A 27,558-nucleotide genomic window follows, 5' to 3' on the forward strand; every position below is an offset into this window, starting at 1 on the left:
GTCCCTCACCTTTACGCCCTCTTTCTAACGCAGCCAGATATGTTGTTACCTGCCTCACCTGGCTTGGGTTAACACCAATTTGCCATAAAACTCAATGAATCTAGTATTAATAGTAAGTTGTATCCAACTCATTTAGGCAGCATAATCACAGTTTTTACCTAGGAACTCTTTATAATTAACATAGAGGTGTAGTCTAGCCTAGCAACATTTAGCGGTAGACCCATATATGTAGCTCAGCCTGACAGTGGGTTTCATGTAAATATATATTGCACATAATACTTATTAATCCTCTAGTACACAAGGATAGAGTGCAGCCCGTTACTGCCCGCTACCCTTCCAACACAAGAGGACGGTCACTGTGTTCACCTCACCCTTGTAACATTTAAGAATTAGTCATTACTCTGAGCTAGCTTTATAGTATCTAATATTTGACCTAACTTAGTAACGGTCTAACTCGAGGTGCTGGCGTATATACAGAGAAGCCATAACCCAATCTTGATCTCTTCCTGCGTGGACTGTCATATTTACCTGAGAGTTCCACAGCGCTATGAGGATGACAGCTTTAACATGGCTCTCTGTGTGTACTTCGAAATTGCTAATGAAAACAAGTAGAGTGAAGAGGTTCACGGCTTGTTGTATTATGAAGGTGTTACATGCAGACTCCTGTCTACCTTGGGTGTATCGACTCACCTGTGCCATTAGCAAGTGACTTTATTTGTTAACCTTCTGATGAACACGTTTACTGGACTTCAGGTTGGACTGGTGGAGTAAGATAATTCTTCCCTTTTAAATGTGTGTGTGTGTGTGTGTGTGTGTGTGTGTGTGTGTGTGTGTGTGTGTGTGTGTGTGTGTGTGTGCGCGCGCTTCTCTCCACAGTCTAGAGAGCCAGTATTATGTTAGTGTTAAGGTGCAGGCACTGCTTGCTTCCCCTCACTTTCAGCTACCACCGCTGGCTAGCCCTCGTGGTGTACAGGGAAGCAACCTCGCGTAAGTCTTCCCCTGCCAGTACACAGCCTCTTCACCACCAAGACTCCTGCTGTGCCTCCTCGTGGCAACATACGGTAACTGGGTGCCACGTGACACCAGGCTAGACCACCAGTGGATCTCGGAGCAGCAGTGGGCCCCAGAGGTACTGCGCATAGACCCACTGCCATGTGGATATGTCTTGGCGCCTACCAACCACTGCCCCGCTGCCTTGTGGATTAACCTTGGTAAGTATAAGGCTAAAGGAGTAAGCCTCGAACGAGAAATCTGCGGTGGAGCCCTGCATTTGGCAGACATGCTTACAGAGCTCCAGTAAGACCCCAACGGCGGAATAAGCGGAAGAGGTGATGAACAAGGGAACCCAACGACGACTACATCGGCGGGTGAAGACAAAACTCAACGAACTGGGCTATCAGCAGTCTATTGCAATTCTCCCTATTCCCAGTTGTTGCAGCTACCTGCACCACTGGATCAGGAAAGGGGAGAGCCAAGATGAGCGGTTGCAGTCTGTGCTCTTGCCTCCGCTCATCCGACGGTATCTCCCTAATTAAAGAAGAAGGCATGCGTCAGCGCTGGAAAGAGCACTACCACTCGTTGCTCAACCGAAACACGATGTGGATGTCTTGACTATCCAGTAGGTCCCTCAGCACCCAGAGCTGACCCACCTCGGCTATCCTACATCCCTGGATGAGGTCGTTAGTGCCATCAAGCAGATGAGAAATAACAAAGCCATAGGGCCTGATGGAATACCAGTCGAGGTGGATAAAGCAGGAGAATCTTTGCTTACCAGCCGTCTCCACTCTCCTGGAGAATATATGGGAAAAGGAAGAAATCCCCAAGATCTTAAAGACGCCTCCATCATCAATATTTATCAGAACAAGGGAGACCGGCCAGACTGCTGTCCATAGATTATCGCCCGAGTCCTCCTAAACAGACTTCTTTCTTCGGCGGAAAACTTCCTCCCAGAATCTCAATGTGGCTTTATACCATAACTTGGCACCACTGAGATGATACAGGAAAAGTGCAGAGAACAGCGTTGTGACTTATACATGGTTTTCATCGACCTAACCAAGGCCTTCTACTCGGTCAACAGGGAAGCCCTCTGGCAGACGATCAGTCGTTTTGGTTACCCAACAAAATTTATCGTCATTGTGAGTCAACTCCACGATGTCAAGAAAGGCACAATGACACCCAGTCGGAGTTCTTCCCCATTAAAAAGGGGGGCAAAACAAGGATGTGTACTGGCATCAACTCTCTTTTCCATTTTCTGGGCTGTCTTCCTTACTCATGTCAGTGCCAATTTAGCTGGTGGGATGGACTTACAGTACCTGATGAAGGGATTTTTCAACATAAGACGACTACAGGAAGGAACAAAGATGACGGTCGCTTCCACCACTCAACTTCAGCTTGCAGACGACCACACACTCTTCCTTCTTTTTATCAATGATTTACTTCACACTACTACTAATTCTATCCATTCTCACGCTGATGATTCTACTCTTCACTCTTCTTCATATTTTTCCCTTCCCCATAATTTTCAAACTAGATCTGTTTCTAGAGCTGATATTGTTTCATCTATCAATGCGGATCTATGCAACATCTCCGAACGGGGAGGTAGAAACCCGTTGAATAATAAAACACAGTATTTTCCAATTACACTTTCCAAAATAGAAGATCTCCTACCAATCACCTTTCAGGACGCAATCATTCTGCCAAATTCTAAAATAGATATGCTAGGCCTCACCATTTCCTCTAATATGTCACGGAAGCCACACATCCACAACAGTGCTAAAGCTGCCTCCCGAAAGCTGGGAATGCTGTACAGATGCCGTAGCTACTTCACTCCTGAGCGGTTGCTTCAAGTATACTCGTATAAGGGATTCATTCGTCCTAACTTGGAGTACTGCTCTCATATCTGGGGTGGCTCTTCTTCTGCCCAACTGTTAGATAGAGTGGAATCAAAGGCATTTCGTCCTATTAACTCTCCTCCTTTAGTTGATAATCACTCTCCCCTTTCTCTTCGTCGCAATGTTGCTTCACTCTCTCTCTTTTACAGGTACTTTTACGGGCAACATTCGGTGGATTTGGCATCCTGTGTACCGCCGGCAAAGCCGTGGGCTGGTAACACTCGTCTTGCCCGCGGTGCCCACCGTTTCTCTGTGGATGTCAGTCACACTACATCCTTCTTTCCTTCCTCCACCACTCACTGTCTTGTCAGCTTTCTCGATTACATATACCGCCATCTCGAGAAACGAAAAACGTCTGTAGCTGTCGCCTTCATTGATTTCACTAAAGCATTCGACCTAGTCGACCACAATATAATCATCAACAAAGCTATTGACCTCGGGCTTCGGAGAAGTCTTATACCATGGCTTACAGACTTCCTCAGTGACCGACGCCAAGCTGTACGCTTCCGAGGGGCTGTCTCCACCTTTCAGTCACTCACCTGTGGCGTCCCCCAAGGCACCAAGATGGGACCACTCTGCTTCCTTATGCTCATCAATGATGCCCTAAGAGAAACCCCTGCTCGCTGGAAATATGTCGACGACTCCACCATTGGGATCAGCGTCAACAATTCTGCTCCCGACCATACCGCCCTTCAGGATTTATTGAACAGTCTCCAAAACTGGGCCACCAACAACCATGTCACCATCAACCATACCAAGACCATGGTTATGCACATCAACCTCTCCTCCGACATTGTCCCACCTCCTTCCATTACTTTAGGTCCGAACACACTCCAGGTTGTAGATTCCACGAAGCTCCTCGGCGTCACCATAGACAACAAACTAAAATTGGAAACCACGCGTCAGTGAAGTTGTCAAATCCTCCAGTTTCCGTCTCCACCTCCCCCGCCGACTCAAGTCCCTCGGAGTTCCTGCACCCGAGCTCCTCAGTGTTTACTCAATATTCATACTTTCGAAGCTCACCTATGCCTCCCCTACCTGGTCTTCCTTCCTAAATGCCACACAACGTAAACACCTAGAAAAAGTGCAAAAGAGGGCATGCAAGATTATTCTCTCCCCTTCCTACTCCACATATCAAGAAGCGCTCAACACACTGACCCTTTCGACTCTCACTGACCATCACCACGACATCATCTGCAAATTTGGTAAGAAGCTTCTACACCATTCTCGACACCGGCTCCTACTACCACCTGAGATCCCTAGCCCGAGAATTGCTGTTCGACACCATAACCGCATCCGGCCCATACGTGCACGAATTGATCGTTATAAGAACAGCCCAGTCCCAACCATTGTAAAAATTATCAATAACTTGTAATAAACCAGTGTATTCACTCCCAGTAAATACTACTTCTTGCACTGTCACTATGTTGAAATGCACTGTAGTTTGAGCTTTTCCCCATCTAGTTATTATATATCATATTTATATCACCTATGTTATTTGTATATTATTTGTAATTCGAAACCCATTCCCCAAATATGTAACTGTATATTTTCAGCCTTCTGGCTGCCAAGCTCTTTCAATAAACCGTTAATTATTATTATTATTATTATTATTATTATTATTATTATTACACAGCCAAATTGTGGAATGCTCTGCCTTCTTCTGTGTTTCCATACTCTTACAGCCTGTCTCACTTCAAAAGCTGGTTTTCCGGCATCTTCGTGGTGTAGATTAATATAGTCTTTCTTCTCTTCTATTTTTTAAAATCTTTTAACTCTTATCTTTTCGTACCCCAGGCCCCGTTATGGGTCGATGACCTATGCTCGGTGGGCTATTCCCGGTAAAAAAAAAAAAAAAAAAAAAAAACCCTCGTCGCTCACAGGAGATCCTGAGGACCTACACGGATTCGTCTTCACACTTCGTCTTTAAGGTGAATGTACGTAAGATCAGATTCTCTTCTACCCTGCCCTAGTTCAGTTACACCTCCACCGTCCATCCAGGTTAATGGTACAACCCTCTGTAATGTTACCCACTTTCAGTGTGTTGGCTCCCACCTGTACACCACCACGACTAGAGATTCAACATCGGAGCAGATGCGCATCTCAAGCCTTTGCCAGAATCTAAACCTGTGTGATATAGAAATTAATGTACTATGGAAAGCACCAAAATAATGATAAACCGAATATTAACATAAATACTACAGCACCAACGACTACTACAACTATTGTAGTATTGCTACTACTATTATTATTATTATTACAATATGTTAACATTAATAAGTTAAGAAATATACTGACGGTTTGTATATATATGAAAGAATAGATCTATCCATAAAATTATGAGGATACGGCCTGCTATCGTTTGATAATAGGGATGATCCTCAATAGATGACGCTGAGTGTTAGAGGCAAAGCAAGGCGAAAACCGCATAAGCCACCTATCAAATAGTTGGCCGCAGGATCAACAGATGGCGTGGGGTAGTCTGTACGACGTCTGTTGGTTTACACGAAGACCGCGGGACATTTAACCATGAGTGGGCGGTCACCATCACCCGGGTGCCGTATGAACACGTACAAAAACAGATCACCCTGAGCTTGTGTTTCACGTTGCTATATATCATTGATCTTATAGAATTTACTGTGTGATATTGTATGTGTGTGTGTGTCAGTGTGTATGTGTGTGTGTGCATGTGTACACAATAAGAACGTCAAGGTAATATTAGTTCACTCCGCTGATAACCTCGGAGCTCAGTGGTTCACGTTTTTTTTTTTTTAATCGATAAAGGTCGACGCTTTCCCTTCTTTCTTTGTCTGTTTCAGTCTGTTTCTCTTCTGGGTTACGTAAAGTTATTCTGTTGATAATATTTCAGATAATTGTCAGTTACAAGTGAAATTTGTTCGTGTTATCTTGTGTAGAAAGTGAAGCTCTGTAATTTGGGAAGATCATTGGTAAGTGTCCGTCGTGTTTGAAGGTATGTGGAGTACAGTATTACCCTCTTCATTATTGATTTTGTTTTTAATCGTATTAGATCCAGTCGGTTCTAATCCCTGCCTAGTTTATTTTTACCGAACTGTAATAGGGACTGACCACAATTATTATCATGGTATACGTGTGTGTTTGTGTTACAGAAATTATGAAGTTAAGCAAATTCTTCACTGCGTCAGTTATCTTCTAAATTATTAAGCAGCGACTCGGCGAGGTATCCAATTTTAGGTTTTTTTTTCTTTCTAAACTGTCTTTTTTATGTTACCGTAATTTAACGCGGCTCTCAATTAGGAGATAAAGTGGGATAAAGTTTTCCAGAGTGCACTTAAGGTCCAGTGTTGTGTGAGGGAACGCCAATAATGTAGTGAAATATTTATCACGGAAGTAAACTTACAGGAAATAACTTCCCCGTTGAACTACGAAAAACAAATACTGTATCGAATATACATTAAAAACAAATAGGTCATAGCCTCGGCGCCTCGTTCACTTTACAAAAAAAATCAGATTAATTTCAGCAAGAACGAAGCCATGACCTATTCTTTAACTAAGTCTCCAACTACGTCATAGAAATTAACATAGGAATTTATAGTGTAGCTGCCCTCGATATTAAATATTAAGATATTTCGCGATCATATTACACACACACACTATATATATATATATATATATATATATATATATATATATATATATATATATATATATATATATATATATATATATATATATATATATATATATATATATAATTTTTTGTTTTTTTGTTTTTGTAGATCCACAATGAAAACGTGGATGAGATAAATCTTGATAAAATCACACATCCAGGGAAAAGGGAAACAATGGAGCACCTTACTTAGCTTTCGTCTTTATTCTTAATAGTCTTCTTAATATTTATTATGTTCCCTCGTGTCGTGGTATCCTCGCTCTAATCGTAGGTTAGGTCCAGAGAGGCTGCACTTGTCTGGGTCACATTGGATTGAATGTGCTGTGTTGTCTCTGTTGGCGCCCATAGACAAACCTTTTATAGGGTATCTGTTGCCGTCTTTTTTTTTCTCTCGCCTATTCTAAGCTAAATATTTTTGGCTGGATTAGAATATGCAGATAAATCAGTCGCTCTTAGATGATTAAAAGGTTATATTAGGGGTCCACAATTGGTCCCATAATGTTTTTCGAATATCTGTACACTATATATGTATGTGGCTTCCTGTGGTGTAATGGTCAGCATGCTCGTCTCACAAGCAAGCGGACCCGGGTTCGATCCCCGGGCACGGTGAAACTATGTGCAAGTTTCTTTACGTCATTTGCCTCTGTCTGCCCAGTAGTAATTGGGACCTGATGTCAATCGATTTGCGGATCGCCGTATTCCGGGGTAATGGTGAGCCAGTGCAGTTGGCGAGCTGTCCGGTCTTCTCGGACTATTCCTTGACACTGGGTCATGCAGCTCGTTAACTTCGGGTCTGGTTGTTGTGTTGGCGACAGCTTCTACATCTTTAACAAATTCACGCCTACAGGTAGGTGGCCCTTGGGCCGGCCATCCTCGTAACACGTGGGGGAACCATTATTATATTATGTATGCAAGTATGTATGTATGTCGTAGCAACCAGTGAAGGTCTACCTCTTTCTCAACATCCCAACAATAAGGTGTGTTTACAGTGCTGGGGATGAAAGTGAATAAATAGTACAAGCCAGCAAGGCCAGGGCAGGGAGTGGGGCAGGGTCATCTTTGGTGCATTACTTACTCATCTCACACAATCGTATAGTTTGTGAGGTGAAGGAACGTTGGTACAATTAGGACAAGAATGCGACCACGGTTCTTAATATATATATACTCATGTTGGTTGTAAGAGGTAATTATTAGTTTGAATGAATCGAAGTAACAATTTGATAGCCATAAACATTACTGGACAAGTAATTGAGTTCAAAGGCGCGATATACGCCTGACTGATACTGAACTATTGGTTCGCTCAACCAGTTTCTTCCTTGTTCACCAGATTAAATCCTACCTACAAAAATAAGCATAATTTTGTGCAGTCTGGTACATATTTTTCTTCTTCAGTAAAATATAGCCAGTGTTTCCCATTTTGACAATATCTGGATGTTTCAATGTTAGTTTAGGGCCTTAAGGATAATAATAATTATAATAAACCAACCATTGTCGGGTACACTGCTTACATTATCCCGGACCAGTTATGAATGGTGTTTACACATTAAGTCCTAAGTTTATTTATTATATTTTGGTGTAGACAAAGTGCTTATCACTTGGCCTTAGGATTATGGATGGTGCAAAATAGTAGTTTATATCTAGGTTAGGTAGCGTATTTTGCACTGAGGTAGAATAAAATGGTGTCTTCTGTAAAAACAGGAAATCTTCGAGAAAAAAAACTGCGGTTAGAGCCAAAATGGAGAGCTGGGTAATGCTAAACGTGAGGAAATTTAGATAAGTTCGACCTCAACTCGCATTCTGTGCTACGCAGTAACCTAAAATGCCTTTGATAATTATTCGTGGGGTGAAATATTTTCTTGAATCCGGTATAATTGTTCCAGTCTAATTTGAGATACGAGTTAGATATGATTATTGATTTGGCGAAGGATCGGATCAGAACCTGTGGTAGAGTTGCGAAAGTAATTGAGTAGACCCAACAACGCTGGACTGTACTCGGTGAACTTTCGAGTGCATAAGGCTGGGCCCGGACAGAACTAAACTAGGATGTACTATACAGTACTATACTTTGCACAATTTGTATTGCATATATAGAAGTATAGTGTGTATTGGACAAGGCATGGACTATACTAGACTAAACAGAGACGAATAGTGTGAGTAGGATTCAATAACAACTTGGATATGTTTTGAGACTTTTTTTTGTAGATTAAGAACATAAGAAAATAAGGAGTCTGCAATAGGCCGGTTGGTCTGTGCATGGCAGCTCCTGTCGAGAGTTACTACCATTCTCTATCATCCATGAATCTATCCAGTCTCCTTTTGAAACTTTCCAGCGTTCCAGCACTTACTACAAAGTTGCTAAGCTTGTTCCACTCGTCCACCACCCTATTTGTGAACCAGTTCCTTCCTATCTCCCTCCTAAACCTAAACTTATCCAACTTAAATCCGTTGCTCCGAGTTCTATCCTGCTCGGATATTATAAGAACTTTATCTATATCCCCTTTATTGATTCCTTTCACCCACTTAAATACTTCTATCATATCTCCCCGCACTCTTCGTCTTTCTAGGGAATGCAAGTTTAGTTTCTTTAACCTATCCTGATATGGAAGGTTTCTAAGATTGCAAGCAAACTGCGTTGCAACAGGATAAACAAGTTGAAAGTTCCGCCTCTGCTAAGATACGTAGTGTGCGCTTTTGCTATACCTGTGATCTTTGATAAATGTTACTAGTACGGTCTAAGTTCAAGTCAGGTTTTTATGGTAAGAATTTTGCTTCCCGTGCCTATATATATATTTATTTAGGTTAGTAGCTCATAAGGAAACACGAGCATTGCTATATTTAACACCTTGACCTCCTGTTTACTCCTTGGCCTCTTGTTTACACCCAGACCTCTTGTTTACTCTCTGACCTCTTGTTTACTCCTTGGCCTCTTGTTTACACCCTGACCTCTTGTTTTCTCCTTGACCTCTTGTTTACTCATTGATTTCCTGTTTAATCCCTGACCTCTTATTTTAAGTGGGTGAAAGGAATCAATAAAGGGGATATAGATAAAGTTCTTATAATATCCCTAGTATCACATTCAAAATTGAAAGAGAAATAAATGAATCCCTTCCATTTCTTGATATGCTTATCATGAGAAATGGCCAAAACTATAAATTTAAGGTATATAGAAAGCCCACACAGGTAGACAGTTTCATTCATTTTTTATCGAATCACCTTGAGTCTACCAAAATGTCAGTTTTTTCTGTTATGTTCTTAAGATGTCTGCGTATTTGTGACTCTGAATTTATTGACGATGAATTGAAACACATTCGTTCTATTGCACATAAACTTGGGTACCCTTCTGTGTTTGTTGATCGTTGTTTTAAAAGGGCTACAAAATCCTTTCATTCCTCTCAAACCAGACACGTTCCTACACTTAAGAATATTTTGACTCTGCCCTATCGTAATGAATTTGTCCCGTTAGTTCGGTCCCTCAAGCTTCTAAATATTAATGTTGTTTTCAAGTATGACTCAACCATTACCAATATGTTAATAAGGAATAGCCCAAATTTGAATGTAAATGGAAGTGTTTATTGTATTCCATGTAGCAAATGTAATTGTAATTATGTAGGTCAGACTGGAAAAACACTGCAGTTCAGAATCAAACAACATAAGTATAATATCAGAACTGCATCTGAAAGCAGTGCCTTGTTTGTTCATGTTAGGAATAATAATCACCCCATTGCTTGGGAAAAAAGCTTAGAAGTATTCAAATCATCTTGTGTCACAGAAAGACTTCTTGTTGAAGCTAGTTTGATTATGGAATTAAAATCAATAAACCTTAGTGATGGTCAGTTCAAAACTGATAATATGTTACATAAATTTATTTGTCAGTGGCCCAAGGTTAAAAATGCTTTGAAAACCTTTGATCTAGATGTATGATAGTTATTTTGTGGGTCCCTTTTTTCTGACCTGACCTGGCTAGTCACGTCACCACCCTTCTCTTAAGCTCCTCTACGTTTGTGTTGGTGTGGGGATTAGTGGATGTCATCATTATGACCTGACTATATCATTTTTAGGTCACCCTGTATATTTAAAAGCCTCTCTCTGTCCATATAATCAGTTGCCTCTGAAAGATGTCTTGAATAAGGCATAAGAGTACTCCGTTGTTTCCATTTTCCCGTGTGATTTTATCAAGATTTCTTATCCATTTCATTATTAGTTACATGAAATATATATATATATATATATATATATATATATATATATATATATATATATATATATATATATATATATATATATATATATATATATATAAATCATTGGTCCATTAAGTCATCAGTATATACCGCACGTAGCGCCAGCTAAATGCTAACGTTAGGCTTCCCTGTGTGTGTTGAGTAACTGTGTTTAAATCCTCACCTGAATCCCAGTTTGGATTTAGTGAGCTTTGAATACTTTCGTAATATGTGGTAACACATTCTACTGCTAATATTTGTTTCGTCCTACGTATATATATCCTTTCCTATTAAATACTGTGTGGTAGCTACAAAAGGCCTCTCCCATTCCTCTTACCCCCACACCTTAAGCCTTCTCAACCCCTGTACCCCGTCAGCCCTCCTACACAGACTCCGTCATCCCCTGGATACTCCATGGGTTCACACATCATGGTGGGCAACTGTACGTTCTATCATTATTTTTTTTTCTAGGACTTGCAAATCGAAATATTCTTGAAGACTGTTGCATTGAAAATCCATAAATCTTTTGTGTTATTTGCATCAGAAGTGGAAATTGTTGTGTCAAGGAGTTTATACCTTTTATGATAGGCAAAATTTCTGAATGGTAATCATCAAAGAAATCGGGAAGCTTGATGAATTTTGTCTAATGGTAAGCAAGAGAAGGACTGAAGTACTTGTAGACAGGAGGAATGAAATATGGTGGGTAAAAGAATAGTTCAATAATGGTAGGCAAAGGAAGGAATTGTGCATTTCCTGTGGTACTGTAAACACACGCTATGGGAGTATTGTTTGTACTCTACAGAGGAGTCACTACGAACGATAGGCTGTCGCAACTTCCTTAAACGTGTCATTCCGGATTGGAGGAGGAGGAGGGGGGGGGGGAGGAGGGTTATAGGAAACGGATCTCTTCTACAAACAAAATAAAGAGCCCAGGTAAACAGAACCCCTTCATGTCGACTGCCGTGCTTTGTGACGGCGCCATCATCGTGTTCAGAAAGTGGAAGTAGTGCAGTAGTCACCAAGGTCCTGCGTTGTCCCATATAAATTCAGATCACTAACGCCAACTTTCTATGCTGGCGAACATTTTGTTGTATGTAAATTACGAGCTGTGAGGAGTCTGTGATAATACACTTCACCGCACTTTCTTAAGTGGGTGAAAGGAATCAATAAAGGGGATATTGATAAAGTTCTTATAATATCCGAGCAGTATAGGACTCGGAGCAACGGATTTAAGTTGGATAAGTTTAGGTTTAGGACGGAGATAGGAAGGAACTGGTTCACAAATAGGGTGGTGGACGAGTGGAACAAGCTTAGCAACTTTGTAGTAAGTGCTGGAACGCTGGAAAGTTTCAAAAGGAGGCTAGATAGATTCATGGATGGTAGAGTGGTAGTAACTCTCGACAGGAGCTGCCATGCATAGGCCAACCGGCCTATTGCAGACTCCTTATTTTCTTATGTTTCTTATGTTCTCATTACTCTTCACCTCACTTCACTACACTCACCTCACTTCACTACATTCACCTCACTTCACTCCATTTCATATCCCCTCACTATACCTCATTACACTTCATCTCACTTCACTACAATTCATTTCATTCGTGGGTCAGTATATACTTCAACCGTTAACCCTGCGATACAGAGCTTCCGACTGGAGATACTATATTCATCATTCGCTGTTGTTGTTGTTGTGTGTCTTATTTGGTAAAGGACTGTTGTATGCGTCAGCTGAAGACCCCTTGTTCCCATCCTGTACATCAATAAACCCTCCCAACCTTCTAACAGAATATTTGGATTACCTGAATATTAACCTGTGTTTGTGCGGGACCAAATCCTCATCATTTATTGTACTGGTTGACGAATCGATCCTCACCCACTCGGCTCACCCTCCTACACCCTCCACCCACTGGTGATAATAATACGGCGTGTAAAAATACAGTGTTCACTCATGAATGATTCACTGGTTGGCAGAAAATAACATTAAGAAACCTTGAACATATTATATTGTTATTAGATTTCCACACTTTTTCAATTAACCAAACGTTCATAACAAATGTGCAATTCGTAATAAAAGCACCAGAATTTTTACATACTTAGACGATTAACAAACGCTCTTGTCAGAGGCTGATTGGACACGGGAGGAGACTGACGTTCTTGCGGGAACAGTACTCTGCGTAACGGTTTCTGTTCGCCATAGCCCGCTGCATCTTGTGCACTTGCACTTGTTCTTGCTGTTCAACAACACTACAGCATTTCACAGCAATTCATTCATTCATTCAATTCATTTTAAAAGTGGCTTTGTCACTTGTACAATTTTTGACACCTCACGAGCGCTCAGGATTGACAACCTTAGCATTCCCTCCCCACAGTTAGTGTGAGTGACCCACACAACTGCGAGGGAAGCGCTAACTGTTGTCCTTCCTGACGTGGTAGGAGGGCTTTCTCTCTTACTACATTTTTTCTATTACTTACCCTGGCCGAGGCACCTGCTGAATTTTTCATAATTCAGTATTCGTGCTAGAGCCCCCCCAGTGGTGCACACCTCACGGAGTGGGATTGTGTGTCTCCAGTTGGGGTCGGGGAAAACCTGGGCCAATCCAGCAGTGACGTCTGTGATCGTGCAGGCACACCACTGTTCGGGGGGTCGTCCTTAAGTAAAAGTATTTTTTTTTTGCACTGAGGGCCTTGCATAACCTCAGTGCACCGAAATCAATATATGTAATTAAACAAGCAAAGCTGTACCCAAGGGGTGGTTCCCAGCCACCCCAACCATGCCCTCTGGGAGGGGAAACACCAAGCCCCCCTCTGCTCGTCCAGGCAGGGACAGGCAGAGGCGGGAGACCAATCATGACCCACGACTGCCACGACCAATGACAAACTCAGACAATGTAACGGCTACCGACCAAACTACACAACAAAGACGCAACATTGAAGTATCAACTGAGAAGGCCCGAGTAATCCACTTTCGGACTATTGACACGTCTACCTCGTTTGACAAAATTAATGGGTTCATCATACAGAAGGCCATTAAGGATCAGATAGGGGACGTGGAGAAAGTCCGAAAGACAAGAAAAGGCGAACTCCAAGTTACCGTTAAAGACGCACAGCAAATGAGGGACGCCTTGAATCTAAAAACTTTTCATTCAACGACTGTGGAACCGTATATCCCAGCATTTCTCAACACCTGTAAGGCTGTAGTTAACAGCTACGAATTTCAGGGGATGACTAATGACGAAATTAAGTACCACATGAAAGATCAAGGAGTCGTCGATGCTTTCGTATTTAATAGGAAGACCACAGACGGTGAGCGAAAACGATCGACTACAGCTGTACTCACTTTTGACGGACTTGTTAGGCCCACTCATGTCTTGGTAGGATATGAGAGGGTCCATACCAAAACATACATTCCATTCCCAATGCGTTGTTTTAACTGCCAAAGGTTTGGACACACTGGTAAGGCCTGCCGTAACACCCAGGTATGCTCCAAATGTGCTCAGACCGGACACAGGGACGATGACTACACAAACGGAGGAAAAATGCTACCACTGTTCGGGTCAGCATGCTGCCTCAGACAGGAAGTGCCCTTCCTACCTGAGGGAGTATGAGATCAGTAGAGTGAGAGCAGAGAACAATTTGGACTATAAGGAGGCTAAGAGGCAGGTGGAGTTGTCCTTGCAGACACCAACACCTGGAATGTCCTTTGCATCCGCTGTATCCAAAAATACCTCACCTCCCAAAATGTGCATCAGTGGAACGCAGACTGAGACCAGGACCATCGCAACACAGACTGACTCCACAATCACCGGTTATCTAACCACAGACGCCAAAGACGAGAACACAAATACAACTATGACTAATAACGAGACCGAAACTAACAACAAGTTATACCTGACCCCAAAACCCAAACATACTCGCAACCTTACCTACTCCAACGTAATGAGGAGATCGCTTTCGGCAGAAAGCATGATAAGAGACTCCTCACCACAACCAGTGTTTCGCTATCTTGAAACACTCCGGAGGCAGGGAGCCCCTGCCGAGCAGAGTACTGGCTTTTTGGAGCCGGGAGACTGCTCATCTGATGCGGGGGATCCTTCCCCGGTACCCTTTTCCCCCCCAGAAACAAGAGGAAAGAAAAATAAAGCCCAAAACGCTGACCATATCAACTCTCAGACTTAAAATTCAGTATCATCCAGTGGAACTGCAGAGGTGCTAGGAATAAAAATGCTCAATTTCATTTACTAATTATCATTATTCCGGCCGGACGTTTTTTGCCTACAAGAGACGCTACTTGCGGGTCACGACGACCCACCTGTATTCGACAACTACACGTCCTACAGGGGAGACAACCTAAGGGGGGTAGCCCTATACATTCGGAGTTCATTCGCCCAACAAAGAGTCAATCTGAACGTGAACCTGCAGGCTGTGGCGTGCAGAGTTAAGATTCGGACTGGCTATGTTGCCATCTGTTCACTATACTGTCCTCCGGGCGGGCTCATTGACGATGGTGAGCTTGAGGAGCTATTTAACCAACTGCCCCTGCCAGGAAAGAAAATGATCCTCGGCGACCTCAATGCTCGCCATTTGCGGTGGGGCAGTGTCCGGAGTGACGGGAGGGGAGAGCAGGTGGCTGCAGCTATCCTCAACTCCAACTTGTCTCTTCTGAATGACGGTAGTGCGACTCGAGTGGACGAACGATTTGGCACAGCGTCAGCTATAGATCTTTCTATAGTTGATGCTGCCTTGCTATTAGATTGTAAATTTTCTACATACGACGACTCTCTGGGTAGCGACCATTTTCCGATCTGCATTTCTTACGAGTGTGGCGCCCCAACGGCTACTCCCGAGGTGCGCTACAACCTTAGGAAAGCAGACTGGAGGGCCTACTCAGGAGCCGTTCGTATAGACACCATTGGACAAGACATCAACACCAAAATTACACACATACAACAAGCTATAATACACGCAGCAGATTTAACAATTCCTAAGACTTCTGCAAAAACCCACAGGCCTGGAGTTCCATGGTGGACACCAGACTGCCGACGAGTGGTCTGTGAGCGAAATAGGCTATGCCGTTTATTCAATAGAATTCCATCACTTGTAAACTTAATTGAATATAAAAAAGCTAGAGCCAAGGGTAGGAGGGTTCTCAGGGAGTGTAAGAGAGAGTCTTGGCGGGCGTTCGTCTCCACTATTAACAAGGATACCCCTTCCTCTGAGGTATGGTCGGCTATAAACCGGGTCAAATCCAAAGGAGGAAGGAGTTTTATCCCACAGGTGAGTAGTGGAGGGCGGATTCTCGACGAACCCCAGGCCATTGCCAACACCCTAGGCCAGAAGTTTGCAGATGCCAGTAGCTCCACCAATCACGATCCACGCTTCGGCGTGTTCCGTGATCGTGCCGAGCTCTTGCATCTCGACTTCGAGAACGGGGACGAACAGGGCTACAATCGAGCATTTTCCCCAGAGGAACTTTCCTTTGCTATTAATAAGGGCAAGGGCTCTACTCCTGGACCTGACGGTATACGATACGAGATGATTAAGCACCTTGACCAGGGAAACCTGGACAAATTGCTAGAAGTGTACAATGAGATCTGGACGTCCAGAACGTTTCCAAACTCATGGCACTTTGCCCATGTCGTACCGATCCCGAAGAGGGACAAATGCCCGAACAACACCAACTCATTCCGTCCGATTTCGCTCACAAACTGTCTGTGTAAGGTCATGGAACGTATGATAAAGCGTAGACTAATGTATTTTTTGGAAAGTAACAACTTATTGAATGATCGACAGTGTGGTTTCCGCCAAGGTAGAAGCACACTAGATCATTTAATAAGTCTTGAAACTGACATCTCAAAAGCTCTTTGCAGTAAAGAAACATTAATTGCAGTATTCTTAGACATAGAAAAAGCTTTCGACATGACATGGCGGACTGGCCTCATGATGACGCTCCACGCCTTGGGTCTGAGAGGTAATTTGCCAATTTTCATTAGTAATTTTTTGCAAGACAGGACTTTTTCCGTCAATTTAAAAGGTAACGTAAAGTCAGACACATTTGTCTTTGAAAATGGAGTTCCACAAGGTAGCGTTTTGGGCCCAATATTATTTCTTATAATGATTAATGATTTCCTATCACCAGCCCCCAGCTTAAGTGACCTCAAATTCTCCTTCTTTGCTGACGATTGCGCAATCTGGCGCTCCTCTCGAGTTGAGAGGCTATCTGCACAAAGGGTGCAAGCCGGCCTAAAAGCCGCGGAACAGTGGGCAATACAATGGGGATTTAGGTTTTCAGTTGAGAAGACAGTAGGAGTAGTCTTCACTAAGAAACGCTACATTAGAAATCCAGTATTAAAATTAAATGATACTCCTATTAAATTTCAGACTTCAGTAAAATTTCTTGGTGTTCATTTTGACCGGAAATTAACGTGGAAAAACCACATTAACGAACTTGAAAGTAAATGTCTTAAAGTCACAAACATCCTGAAAGTTTTATCAGGTACTACATGGGGAGCCGATAGGAAATCTTTATTAATGGTGTATAAGACCCTGATCAGATCAAAACTTGATTATGGATGTCAGTTGTATGCTTCGGCATGCGACACCGCACTCGCAAAGCTGACCAGAATACAGAACCGATGCCTTCGTCTATGTCTGGGTGCTTACAGGTGTACACGTGTAGGTAAACTACAGGTGGAGGCCCACGTCCCTCCACTTCACATCAGGAGGGACATGTTGACGCTAAGGTACGGGTTGAGTGCGGCTAGGAAGCGAGGCACAGGCCACCCAGGTTGGTGTGCTGTTGCTAAATTCCGTTTCCTCCAGCTGCGTAGGTCCCCGTCCTCGGTTGTCCGCCTGCAGACCTTGTGCCAGGGTGCTGGTATCCATTTCGAAGACGTTGATAGATACGTTCCACCGTTGTGTCCGCCATGGGAGAACCCCAACTTCCATGTGGAAACATCGTGGCTTCCGGGAGCGAAGAATGACCTTCATCCTGAGCTCCTGAGGCAACTTTTCTATCAATTTCTGGAAGGATACAGCGCCTATACTCACGTGTACACCGATGGGTCCAAGACTGACGACAACGTTGGAGCCGGTATCTGGAGCAGAGACGGGGAGTGGAGCTCCCGCCTGCCGCGGCATACAACCATATTCTCTGCAGAGATGTTCGCAATAAGTAGAGCCATTGACATTGCAATAACAAGCAATGTCAATGATGTTGCTGTCATTTCAGATTCCATGTCAGCTCTTAAAGCAATTCAAGGTGGTGATACTACCAGCAATGAGATACAGGGCAACATTATTAATAAATTACATGAGTGTGCCAAGAATATTGTGCTGGTGTGGGTGCCTGGGCATTGCAACATTTGGGGCAATGAACGGGCAGACAGATTAGCAAGAGCGACTGTGGGTCTCGGGGAGACAACTAATGTACCCTGGGAGCCTCAGTCGTGTCTCTCCTTGGGGAAGACATATACAATTGGAAAGTGGCAACTTGAATGGACTAGGTTAAATCTTCACAACAACTGGAAGCCTAACATAGGAAACTGGCCTTCAGCATATAGAAAGAATAGGAGGGAAGAGGTCGTTCTCGCCAGACTAAGGCTGAACTGTACCTATCTGACCCACCTAGAGGCCTATCTTGACAATTCCTTCCCACCTATCTGTGCCACTTGTAAAAAAATTCTCTCCATCCGACATATTCTGACGGAGTGCAGCCAGTACGAACCAGAGCGCCGGCAGCTGGTGATGCTAGCTGCCGAGCAAGGCTTCGTGCTGACTGTACCCAACCTATTGCAAGATGATATCACCATAAGTGACGCAGTAATAACCTTCCTCAAGGAGACCCATCTTATCGGCATGTTATGATTGACACACGCATGAACTCTTTTTATATCTATAATATATATGTAACCATGCCCCAAAGTAAATAAAAATGAATAAAACAAAAATTAAAACATACAACATGAGAGACACATCACAAACCTTTTCATTACATACAACACGCACATTTATCAAGTTAAACTGACACCCACCAACACATATTCAAACAAAAAGACACGGGCTACAAAAGACAAAAAAAAAAAAAAATCACAGAGAAACTAGTCACCTAACAAGCCATTTCATCTGGTCTGTCAGTAACTCACCATCATATCACTCACGCATACCATAATTCATCCCAAATAAAACAACAAGAAGAACGAAGTAACCAAAATACCAAGAACAAGAAGAACACAAGAATAACAAGAAAAGAAGAAACAAGAACATCAGATTAGTTGTAGCAAGAAAGAAGACCAAGATTAAAAGAAGAAAGAAGACATCAGCTTCGGCCGAAATAGCCCAAAGGCGAAGAGGCCAGTAATCCCCAACACCAGTCAGTCAGACGCTCTTGTTGTGGCGCTTGAAATCATACCCGAGAGCGTATGTGCTCTGATATTTGATTAGACTCATCTGTATTGGTATAGACGTCGAAGATGGCACGTTTCTCGTGTAAACACACCCCTAGAAGACAGTGACATTAAGTGGCTCGACATAGAACTCTGCGACCAAACTAGTGGCCAGGACCAGGAAGAAGATTGGACTGTCTGCAAGGAGAAAGTCTGTGTCAAGAAATCCACCAACGTGAGCCTCTCCTTACCAAACAAATGGACGATGAGTTACTGCCCGACTCTCCTTGAAGCTTCTCAAAATTGATGTGAGGTGGTCGTGTGGGGGTATAAGAAAGACTGCCAGAATTGTTGGAAATGCACAATGGTCTAACCTTCAGAGAACAACTACTTGATGACCTTAAACATTTTTGTTCAGGATGATGTTAGGTAAAAGAACTATTGTGAACATTGTCATTCCCATTGTACTTGTATCTGATAGGAATCTCTGTTTACTGTAATAGGCTACAACACGCCTTACATGGTTTTCCCTTATACACACCTGTACAATGTTAAAAAAAATAATCGGAAATTAATACATGTTGGAGTTTGCATTAATTTCAAAATGTGTTAACATCTTTCGGTATCCATTATATGCCACATTGTGTACACTAAAATTGACACATAGTTTACAATTGCTGCATATATCCCATAAATGTATACAGTCCCCCAAAATGTATCGTTAGCCATAGAGTCGATGTGATTCAAGGCTTTCCGAGCGATGTTACTCTACCTTTGACCATGAATTAGTATATACGTTTTTGAACGATACATACATTAATATACCTTAATGGATTTCATGTTATTGTATATTGAAGTATCTTGTATGCCATAAGTGAACGACTCCCTCCCCCCCACTCCTACCCCCATCTTTAGCAGTTGTGGATATGACGAGCAGGCGTACCAACTTGTGACGATACACTGGGATCATATCAAAGCATTTCGTCTATTCTAGTGGTTCAAATTGTAGTGACGATATCTAACAATACTTTTTGGGGGACTGTACAATGTCATCATATTTTGTTTATATCACTTTCTGACCTTTGGGCTCATATACATGTATCAGTTATGAACATTTTGTGTACTATCATGACCCCATATTAGATACGAGTATATCTGGACTTGAGCGTTAACTGTTAATGGGATGCAGAAGCAAAACTATTACCATTGGTGTGATGCCAAGCTAAAGTAAGTATTTTGCCCGTGACTGCCCATGTACTGTACACACATCCATTGTCATAAATGTCTGAAAATTATAATCTCATAATTGTTTACAAATTTACCTGTTTCTAATTACTATATAAGCTGTACTCTTTTCACCTTCTTTCAAATATGAGTCCTCGAATTAGCACATTTCAATGGGCTGTGCATTATTTATATAATATCAAATGTTCATTACTATATTCGTGTAATGTTGGTGTAAACTTGTCACTAGAATGTGCCAAGAAAGTTATCAATATGAATATATTTTGACTTTTCAAGAATTCCGACAAACAACCCATCCGTACATCTCTCCCGACCCTTGTTTTGCCAACCAGTGTGAACCGTGACGTCACTGTTGGCGTTCGTGTACTGTTGAATATTTTAGTGTCCAACTTCATTAATCCCTTCACTAATGAATTCCATTTTGTATATTTTATTTGGTTAAGGCCAAACGTTTATATTCAGCACAGGTAGACTCCTCGTACCCACCTTGAGAACCTGTGTATTTCATCAGAATTTGAAAATAGGGGAACTGGTAACTTCAGCAAATAATTGAATAACAAAATTGGCAGACTTTAACTAATAAATAATTCAAAAGCAAGTAAGTCTTTAACCTTGTTTACTCACTTTCCGACGTTATTCGTATTTTCTCACTTTTTTTAATTCCTTTGATATTTTTCGATGTAAATAATTACAATAGTCTATTATTAACTACATATGACCGGCTGTTCGCCAGAGAAGCATCAACAACTCTCCTTGTGATCACCAACTTTTCCTCACCAAAATAATTTTTTTCACAATGTGTTTTGTTGTTATTTACTCTTGGTAAATATACATTAGTTAACCGTATGTTATTTGGTCAGTTATTCATACCACTAATTGTATTTACCGGCATGTATTATTTTATATATTTTCACTATGTGTTATTTTCTGTACTGATATTTATTTTTCATAATGTTTACAATGTTATGTATCGATTTATGAATTCTGTTTATGTATTTACGTAACATTTTCTTCAGCAGGTAAGTGAGGCGCCGAGGCTGAATTGATAATAATTAATCGACTCGCCACCACCAAGGTCAGTCAGTAATGTTGTTAGTCAGCCTTTGGGACCTTGATGCTTTCCCGCGTGGTGGACGTATACGGCATCGTGTATGCTGGGGGTAGTTTGTTGCTAGGATGTGTTGCTAGGATATCTAACCTAACCTAACCTAACACAACCATTGTAAGTGACACGTGGAAAGCATACAGTAACATTACGACTATCGAGGGTGCCTGTCTGAAAGGTATCTGTCTATACATTTATCTGCTTGTAAATACACTTTAAATATGCTGTAACTTTATTTTTTTTTTATTTCTCCAAAAATTTTAATTTGTTTTAGGAATCAATGGAAAAAACTACTAGTGTACCGATTTTCATTAAAATCCGCTGCGTGGGTTGTGGCAGACGCGTATTACACACAAGGCGCTGTGGGATTCGGTTAGCCTCTTTAATTTTTGGGTGGACGGGAGGGTTGTGGAGTGGAGGGGGGTGGTAATATCATATCAGGTTTTCATTTTCGTTGGTAAAAAAAACTTTCAGGCCCGAGAGTTCATATCCAGGCAACACATTACAGGAATCCTTCGTTATCCTTCAGGGTAAAATTATCTTATGGTCTAGCAGGTGGGTGTACTGAATGACAGTATTCCTCGTAAACATAATTTTATTTTTAAGATTCGCCTGGTATTTCTGACAGATGGACAGACAGACACTCACACACCTGCCTACCACCTAAGTCACATACCTGCCTACCAACCAGTTCATACCAACACCACCACCACCACCACCTCGTCTAGGAAAATGCACCACTCCGCTGCTCTTTCTCCGCTTTAATTTCCGGAATATGTACCTTAGGCGCTTTTAAACGGAGAGAAAAACAATAAATAACTGGAGGGTGTTTCAGACGTCCTCCCTGGGAAACAAAGAACGCCCATCATTTCCCAGGTAAGCGCCCTCGTTGTGTGCATCTTTGTAAACGTGATGGTCACCGTAGGAATTGTGTGTTGTTCTTTTATTGCTAAACACAACACGGCTGATAATTGGGCGAGGAATTATCCCGCACTGATGGTCTCTGTTGAGCGTTTACCTTAGACAAGAGACGAGGAGTGGCAGATGAAGGAGATTGGTTGTATTACCTTCCTCTCCCCGCTTCCCTGGTCCTTCTCCTTGTGTCGCGGGATATGAATTCCGAAATGGAGGAGAGGGGGGGGGTTGTCTGCGTCGGTAATGTCGAAATTTTTTTTATCTAGGAAGCTTAAATTTGGATACAATAATGACCTAGTACCTTTTTTTTTTTTTTTTACGCGTTGTACACATTTTGTTATGACATGAGATGGGGGGAGGTAGTGTACAATGAACACAATCTTTGTTTTTGTTTTGATTGATGGGAAATGTGAGTTTGTTGTTGGGATATTTTGTTTAGTTGTTAAGTTTGTGTTTATCATGCAGTTCCTTGGTCGGGTGTTGAGGACGTAGAGATGTCATGACGGGATACCTGCCTGTACACCTGTCTACAACCTGCATACTCCTGGATTTAGACCTCTATACAAACATGCTTAAACATGCTTACAAACCTGCCTATACACCTGCTTACAAACCTCTCTACAACTGCCTGCAAATCTGCCTATAATCCTGCCTACAATCTTCTTATAAACCTGCCATCCCATCTGCCTACTAGGACGTCTACCCACCTGCTTACCCCTGAGCATGATAATGGTTGTAAAAGTGGATTTTGTGGGTTATTAAAGTGACAGGTACTCACGGATTCCTAGTGTCCAGAGGGCGACTGCTTGACCCCATGCGTCCGATAACGTTGCTCCATCTCTTATTGGTCTCCTTGTTGACTAGATCACCCCCCGTAAGGTCCTGATGACCCTGTCTGATTGCTTCCTGCCTCCATCCTCGTTGTCTATTGGACTCGGGGGGCGTTGTTGTTATGTCGTCACCCGTGTCCTTGGCTTGGGGCATGACCTGGGCCACGCCAAGGGTCAGACCAAGGACAAGAATTGGGACGAGTTGTTGTGGTGTGGGCAACATAGCGGACGGGAAGGACTCTTGTTGTGTACGTAACAACATACACACCTCTCCACACTTACCTCACACCCATCCAGCTTCTCTACACGATATCATCCACACCTGCAACAATAGAAAAATACTCTCACTATCATTGAATAGATTGTCAACGGTAAGCATTTTGCATAAATTTGATTAGATGTGATTTACATATTGGATTATGACCACAGCACGAGTAGGGATACATTTACAAGTATTTGGGATAATCTTACACTTAATATTGAAGTGCACAAGACAAGGGTGACCAATAATTGTGTCATACTCTATCTTATGGCAGCGCAGCACGAGCGGGCGAAAAAAAGAAAGTTTTTTTGAGATGGTTTATCTGTCAGTGAGGTAATATACCAGCGCTGGAGCTAGTGACATTGATGAAGAAACTACAATAGAGGAATAGGAGCCTTAAAGGTAATACGTCAAGGCTTGGGTTTTAATCGGTTCTTACATTATATTATTTACTTAACTGGGGCTCAGACAACACGTCACCTCACGGAACTGTCACAATGTAATTTTGATGTCATATTGGTTACCGTGTTTATATCGCGGGCCAATTATTTGCGTTTACATATCGTCAATTAAGGAAATGTTTAAATTTTATCCTTTGAGAATCGAGGCCCAGCCATCTATTTACCATCTCAACTCTCCACCAGATAGTGATTGAAAGTTTGCCTACTAAAGAACCTCTAGCAGACAGCCCTGAGTGGTTATGGTAATTAGGGAGGAGGCCGGTGATCAGCTTGGGGGAAATATTGATCCTAGATTAGCCAAGGCTTTAAAAACATGGTTAGTAGTTATTTTATAATATGTGGGTGTGTTGGTGGGGGGAGTGGTTGACTGGGTGTGTTGGTGGGGGTGTGGTTGACTGGGAGTTGGTGGGGGGTGGGGGTAGTGGTTGACTGGGTGTGTTGGTGGGGGTGTGGTTGACTGGGAGTTGGTGGGGGTGGGGAAGTGGTTGGCTGGGTGTATTGGTGGGGGTGTGGTTGACTGGGAGTTGGTGGGGGGGTGTGGTTGACTGGGAGTTGGTGGGGTGGGGGAAGTGGTTGGCTGGGTGTATTTTCAGGAAGGTGAATCAAAGTCCAGTCGCAGGAGTAAAGTACAGGTGCAGTATACCCAAGGTGACCCTCATAAAAAGCTCACACACACACACACACACGCACGCACACACACACACACACACACACACACACACACACACACACACACACACACACACACACGCACGCACAGGAGTAATCGGTCACCTGTAGAAGATAAAAGTTGTGAGAAAAAAATTATACGAATGAAATTCAAATCGATTCGCCTTTTTTTTTCTGTGATTTACCTGTGTAGTGTTAGGATTGAGGCCCCGACTCCTGGAGAGATTATTAATTGTGAGGTAGTCAAGGATAGTTGCTGTGGCCTTCTTAGTGGGTGGAGGTGATCGTGGATGAAAGTGTAGGCTGGAGAGGACAGTGAGAGAGAGGACAGTGAGAGAGAGGACAGTGGGAAGAAAGTACAGTGAGAGAGAGAGAGAGAGAGAGAGAGAGAGAGAGAGAGAGAGAGAGAGAGAGGATGTGTGTGTCTTGTTGGGTTATGCCATTGTCTGTTGATTCGAGATTGATATTTGGCGAGACACTTTTTTTATAATTAATTGACTACGTACACAGGGTAAAAAAGTATCTTACCCACTTTTTGTGTGAAACAATATGACACCACGAAAGAAGTATTTTGACAACCCTACCGAGGTAACACAAGTCGTTTTTGATCATTTCGAAATTGATTGGAGTCATCCGGAAAGATAACGATACTGTTTTGTTTTCCGTGTGTACTGTGCACCTTTACCTTACCGGAACAACACCAATTATCCATTAATGCGTTCCTCACCTTTCATTGTTGTATTTCTTTGCAGTTGTTGTCGTTGTTTTCTGGGGATCATTGTTAAATCACTGGGCCACACGGACACGTACAGGTGATTTTATTTAGGATTGGTTATCATCTTTGAATCACACACACACACACACACACACACACATATATATATATACACTCGCGCGCGCATGCGTACGTACACAAGTCTGTTATTTGTATTTGTAGTTAAAATTATTACCCATATAGTTCTTGTTTCATCTTATTTTGTAATCACTCGCCATTTGTCATTATAAATCGTTTTTTTTATGAATTACGCTAATAAATTTGTTTTTTCTATGGTAAGATGTTATGTAGTTGGTAACAATGTCACTAACAGTCACTGTTGTAAAGCCCATATATGTTTACTCATTTTTTTATTAATTTCATCACAAACAGGTAATACCATAACAGCTGTTACACACGTTTTCATTATTCATTTTCTCAAGCACAACAAATATCACGTCATATCGAGTCCATAGGTGTAATTATTTTCATCCATCACAAGAATAATGCATGGTACAGCCTCATCACTTGTTCAGTATTTATTTATATTTTCCACCAAGGTCAAGAGTAGGTCGGGTGGCAGCGTGTTGTTTAGTTCCGTATTTATGGAACGCGTGAGTAAGCGAGTGTTAAAAATCCTGCGGCGGCATTGTAGTGATCCCTCACTTCGCCTTCACAATATATCCTGGGTGACTCGTTCTGCCTGTCTGCCTCTACTGACGACTGCACACTGTCGCCCCGACCTAGTCAGCTCCCTGTACTGCCGGCTGTATATACTTTGTTCTTTTTTTATGACAGTTAAGTGTAAAGGTGGGGCCAGATTTTGTGAACTTTAGCAGGTGGTTGTCCTCTAACTTCTGGGAGCCTACCGGGGTACAAGGAAATGTTAATGGTGGGTAACTGATGATAATGATAATAATAATAATAATAATAATAATAATAATAATGATAATAATGATAATAATCTTACTAATTATGTAATCTAAAATTTTTCACCTTTTCGTTTTATCTATTGGTTGTGGCCTAATTAATTTGATGATATTGGTGTTAATTACTATTCATTTATTTATTTAGTGAACAGAACTGGACGAGTATGCAAATGTACTGATTATGTTTGTTGTTCTGTTTTGAGCTGCTCTCATCACCTGACGATTTGAGCAATTGTCTTTAAACCTTGAGGTAAAATTCTTGACTACATCTTGGAGATCTTCTTGTCGTTGATCAAGATGAGGTGGAGACTAATGCCGGGTGATGCTGACCTCCACCACATGACCTTACCACGTGTGCCTCCTCCAGAATCTCAACAATTCGTAGATAAATGAATAAATATCGATATAAGTAGAAAAAAATACATTTATATTTCTGGTATGGCGGTGACGGTTCACTTAACTAAGGGCGGTGTTGAGAGTACAGTACTGGGTAGGTCTGCGTCTGGTCAAGGTGAGGAGAAGGTTAAGTTCACATGGACTGGTGTCTCGCTTGGGTGGCTCTCTGACCTGATATTATTAAACGTTCTAGAGTTTCAGGTCATCAGTGCTGTGCTTTTGTTGTGGTGAGTCTGAATATTAAATCATTTCACTCACTGTACACTAATAAGGATCCTAATTTACGTATCTGTTTTCTTCTCGTATCAATTTATTTCTTTAGTCGTCTTGACGCTTATTTGTTGTTTTGTTCATTCATTGTACTTTGTCGTTCTTATCGCCCGTGTGTCATTCCACGCACTGCAGGGTTGGTATGTTTATATGACACGAAATTCAGGTCTATGTATGAAGGTTACTGACTTGAAACGTTCGTGTGTGTGTGTGTGTGTGTGTGTGTGTGTGTGTGTGTGTGTGTGTGTGTGTGTGTGTGTGTGTGTGTGTGTGCGCGCGCGTGCAAATTTCCGTGGACGAATGACTTATTTTATTTTTATGTAATATAATTTTCCCCCACTTTTTCATCCTCTCTCTTTTTATTTCTGTTCGGGAATTTACATTGGTCATCATTTCGGGTATGTGTACAGTGCCATTCTTTGCCTAAATTTCGAATTAAAATATTTCCGTTTTCCCATTTTTCATTACGTGTACTTAAGGTTTTAAACCGATAGTCACTCTGTCCTTTTTAACGCTGCTGTCGAGTAAAGTGACGGGGGCAGTTGTTGTGTTAAGGTGACGGGGCAGCTGTGGTTTTAAGATAA

General features: G+C 42.1%; 1 protein-coding gene across 1 annotated transcript in view; it reads right to left on the minus strand.

The window, feature by feature from the left end:
* The window catches only part of LOC121868843 (C3 and PZP-like alpha-2-macroglobulin domain-containing protein 8), an 88,663-nt gene extending 62,569 nt beyond the window's left edge, over positions 1-26,094 (minus strand). Inside the window, exons 1-2 of the mRNA XM_042369826.1 lie at positions 25,353-26,094; positions 23,182-23,555 (exon numbers count right to left, since the gene is read on the minus strand). Of these exons, the coding sequence (XP_042225760.1) occupies positions 23,182-23,495 (314 nt within the window). The 5' untranslated portion in view covers positions 23,496-23,555; positions 25,353-26,094. The remainder of the gene's footprint in view (positions 1-23,181; positions 23,556-25,352) is intronic.
* Positions 26,095-27,558: the final 1,464 nt, after the last annotated feature.

The sequence above is a fragment of the Homarus americanus genome, unplaced genomic scaffold (genome assembly GCF_018991925.1).
Source record: "Homarus americanus isolate GMGI-L3 unplaced genomic scaffold, GMGI_Hamer_2.0 scaffold30535, whole genome shotgun sequence".
NCBI lineage: Eukaryota > Metazoa > Arthropoda > Malacostraca > Decapoda > Nephropidae > Homarus > Homarus americanus.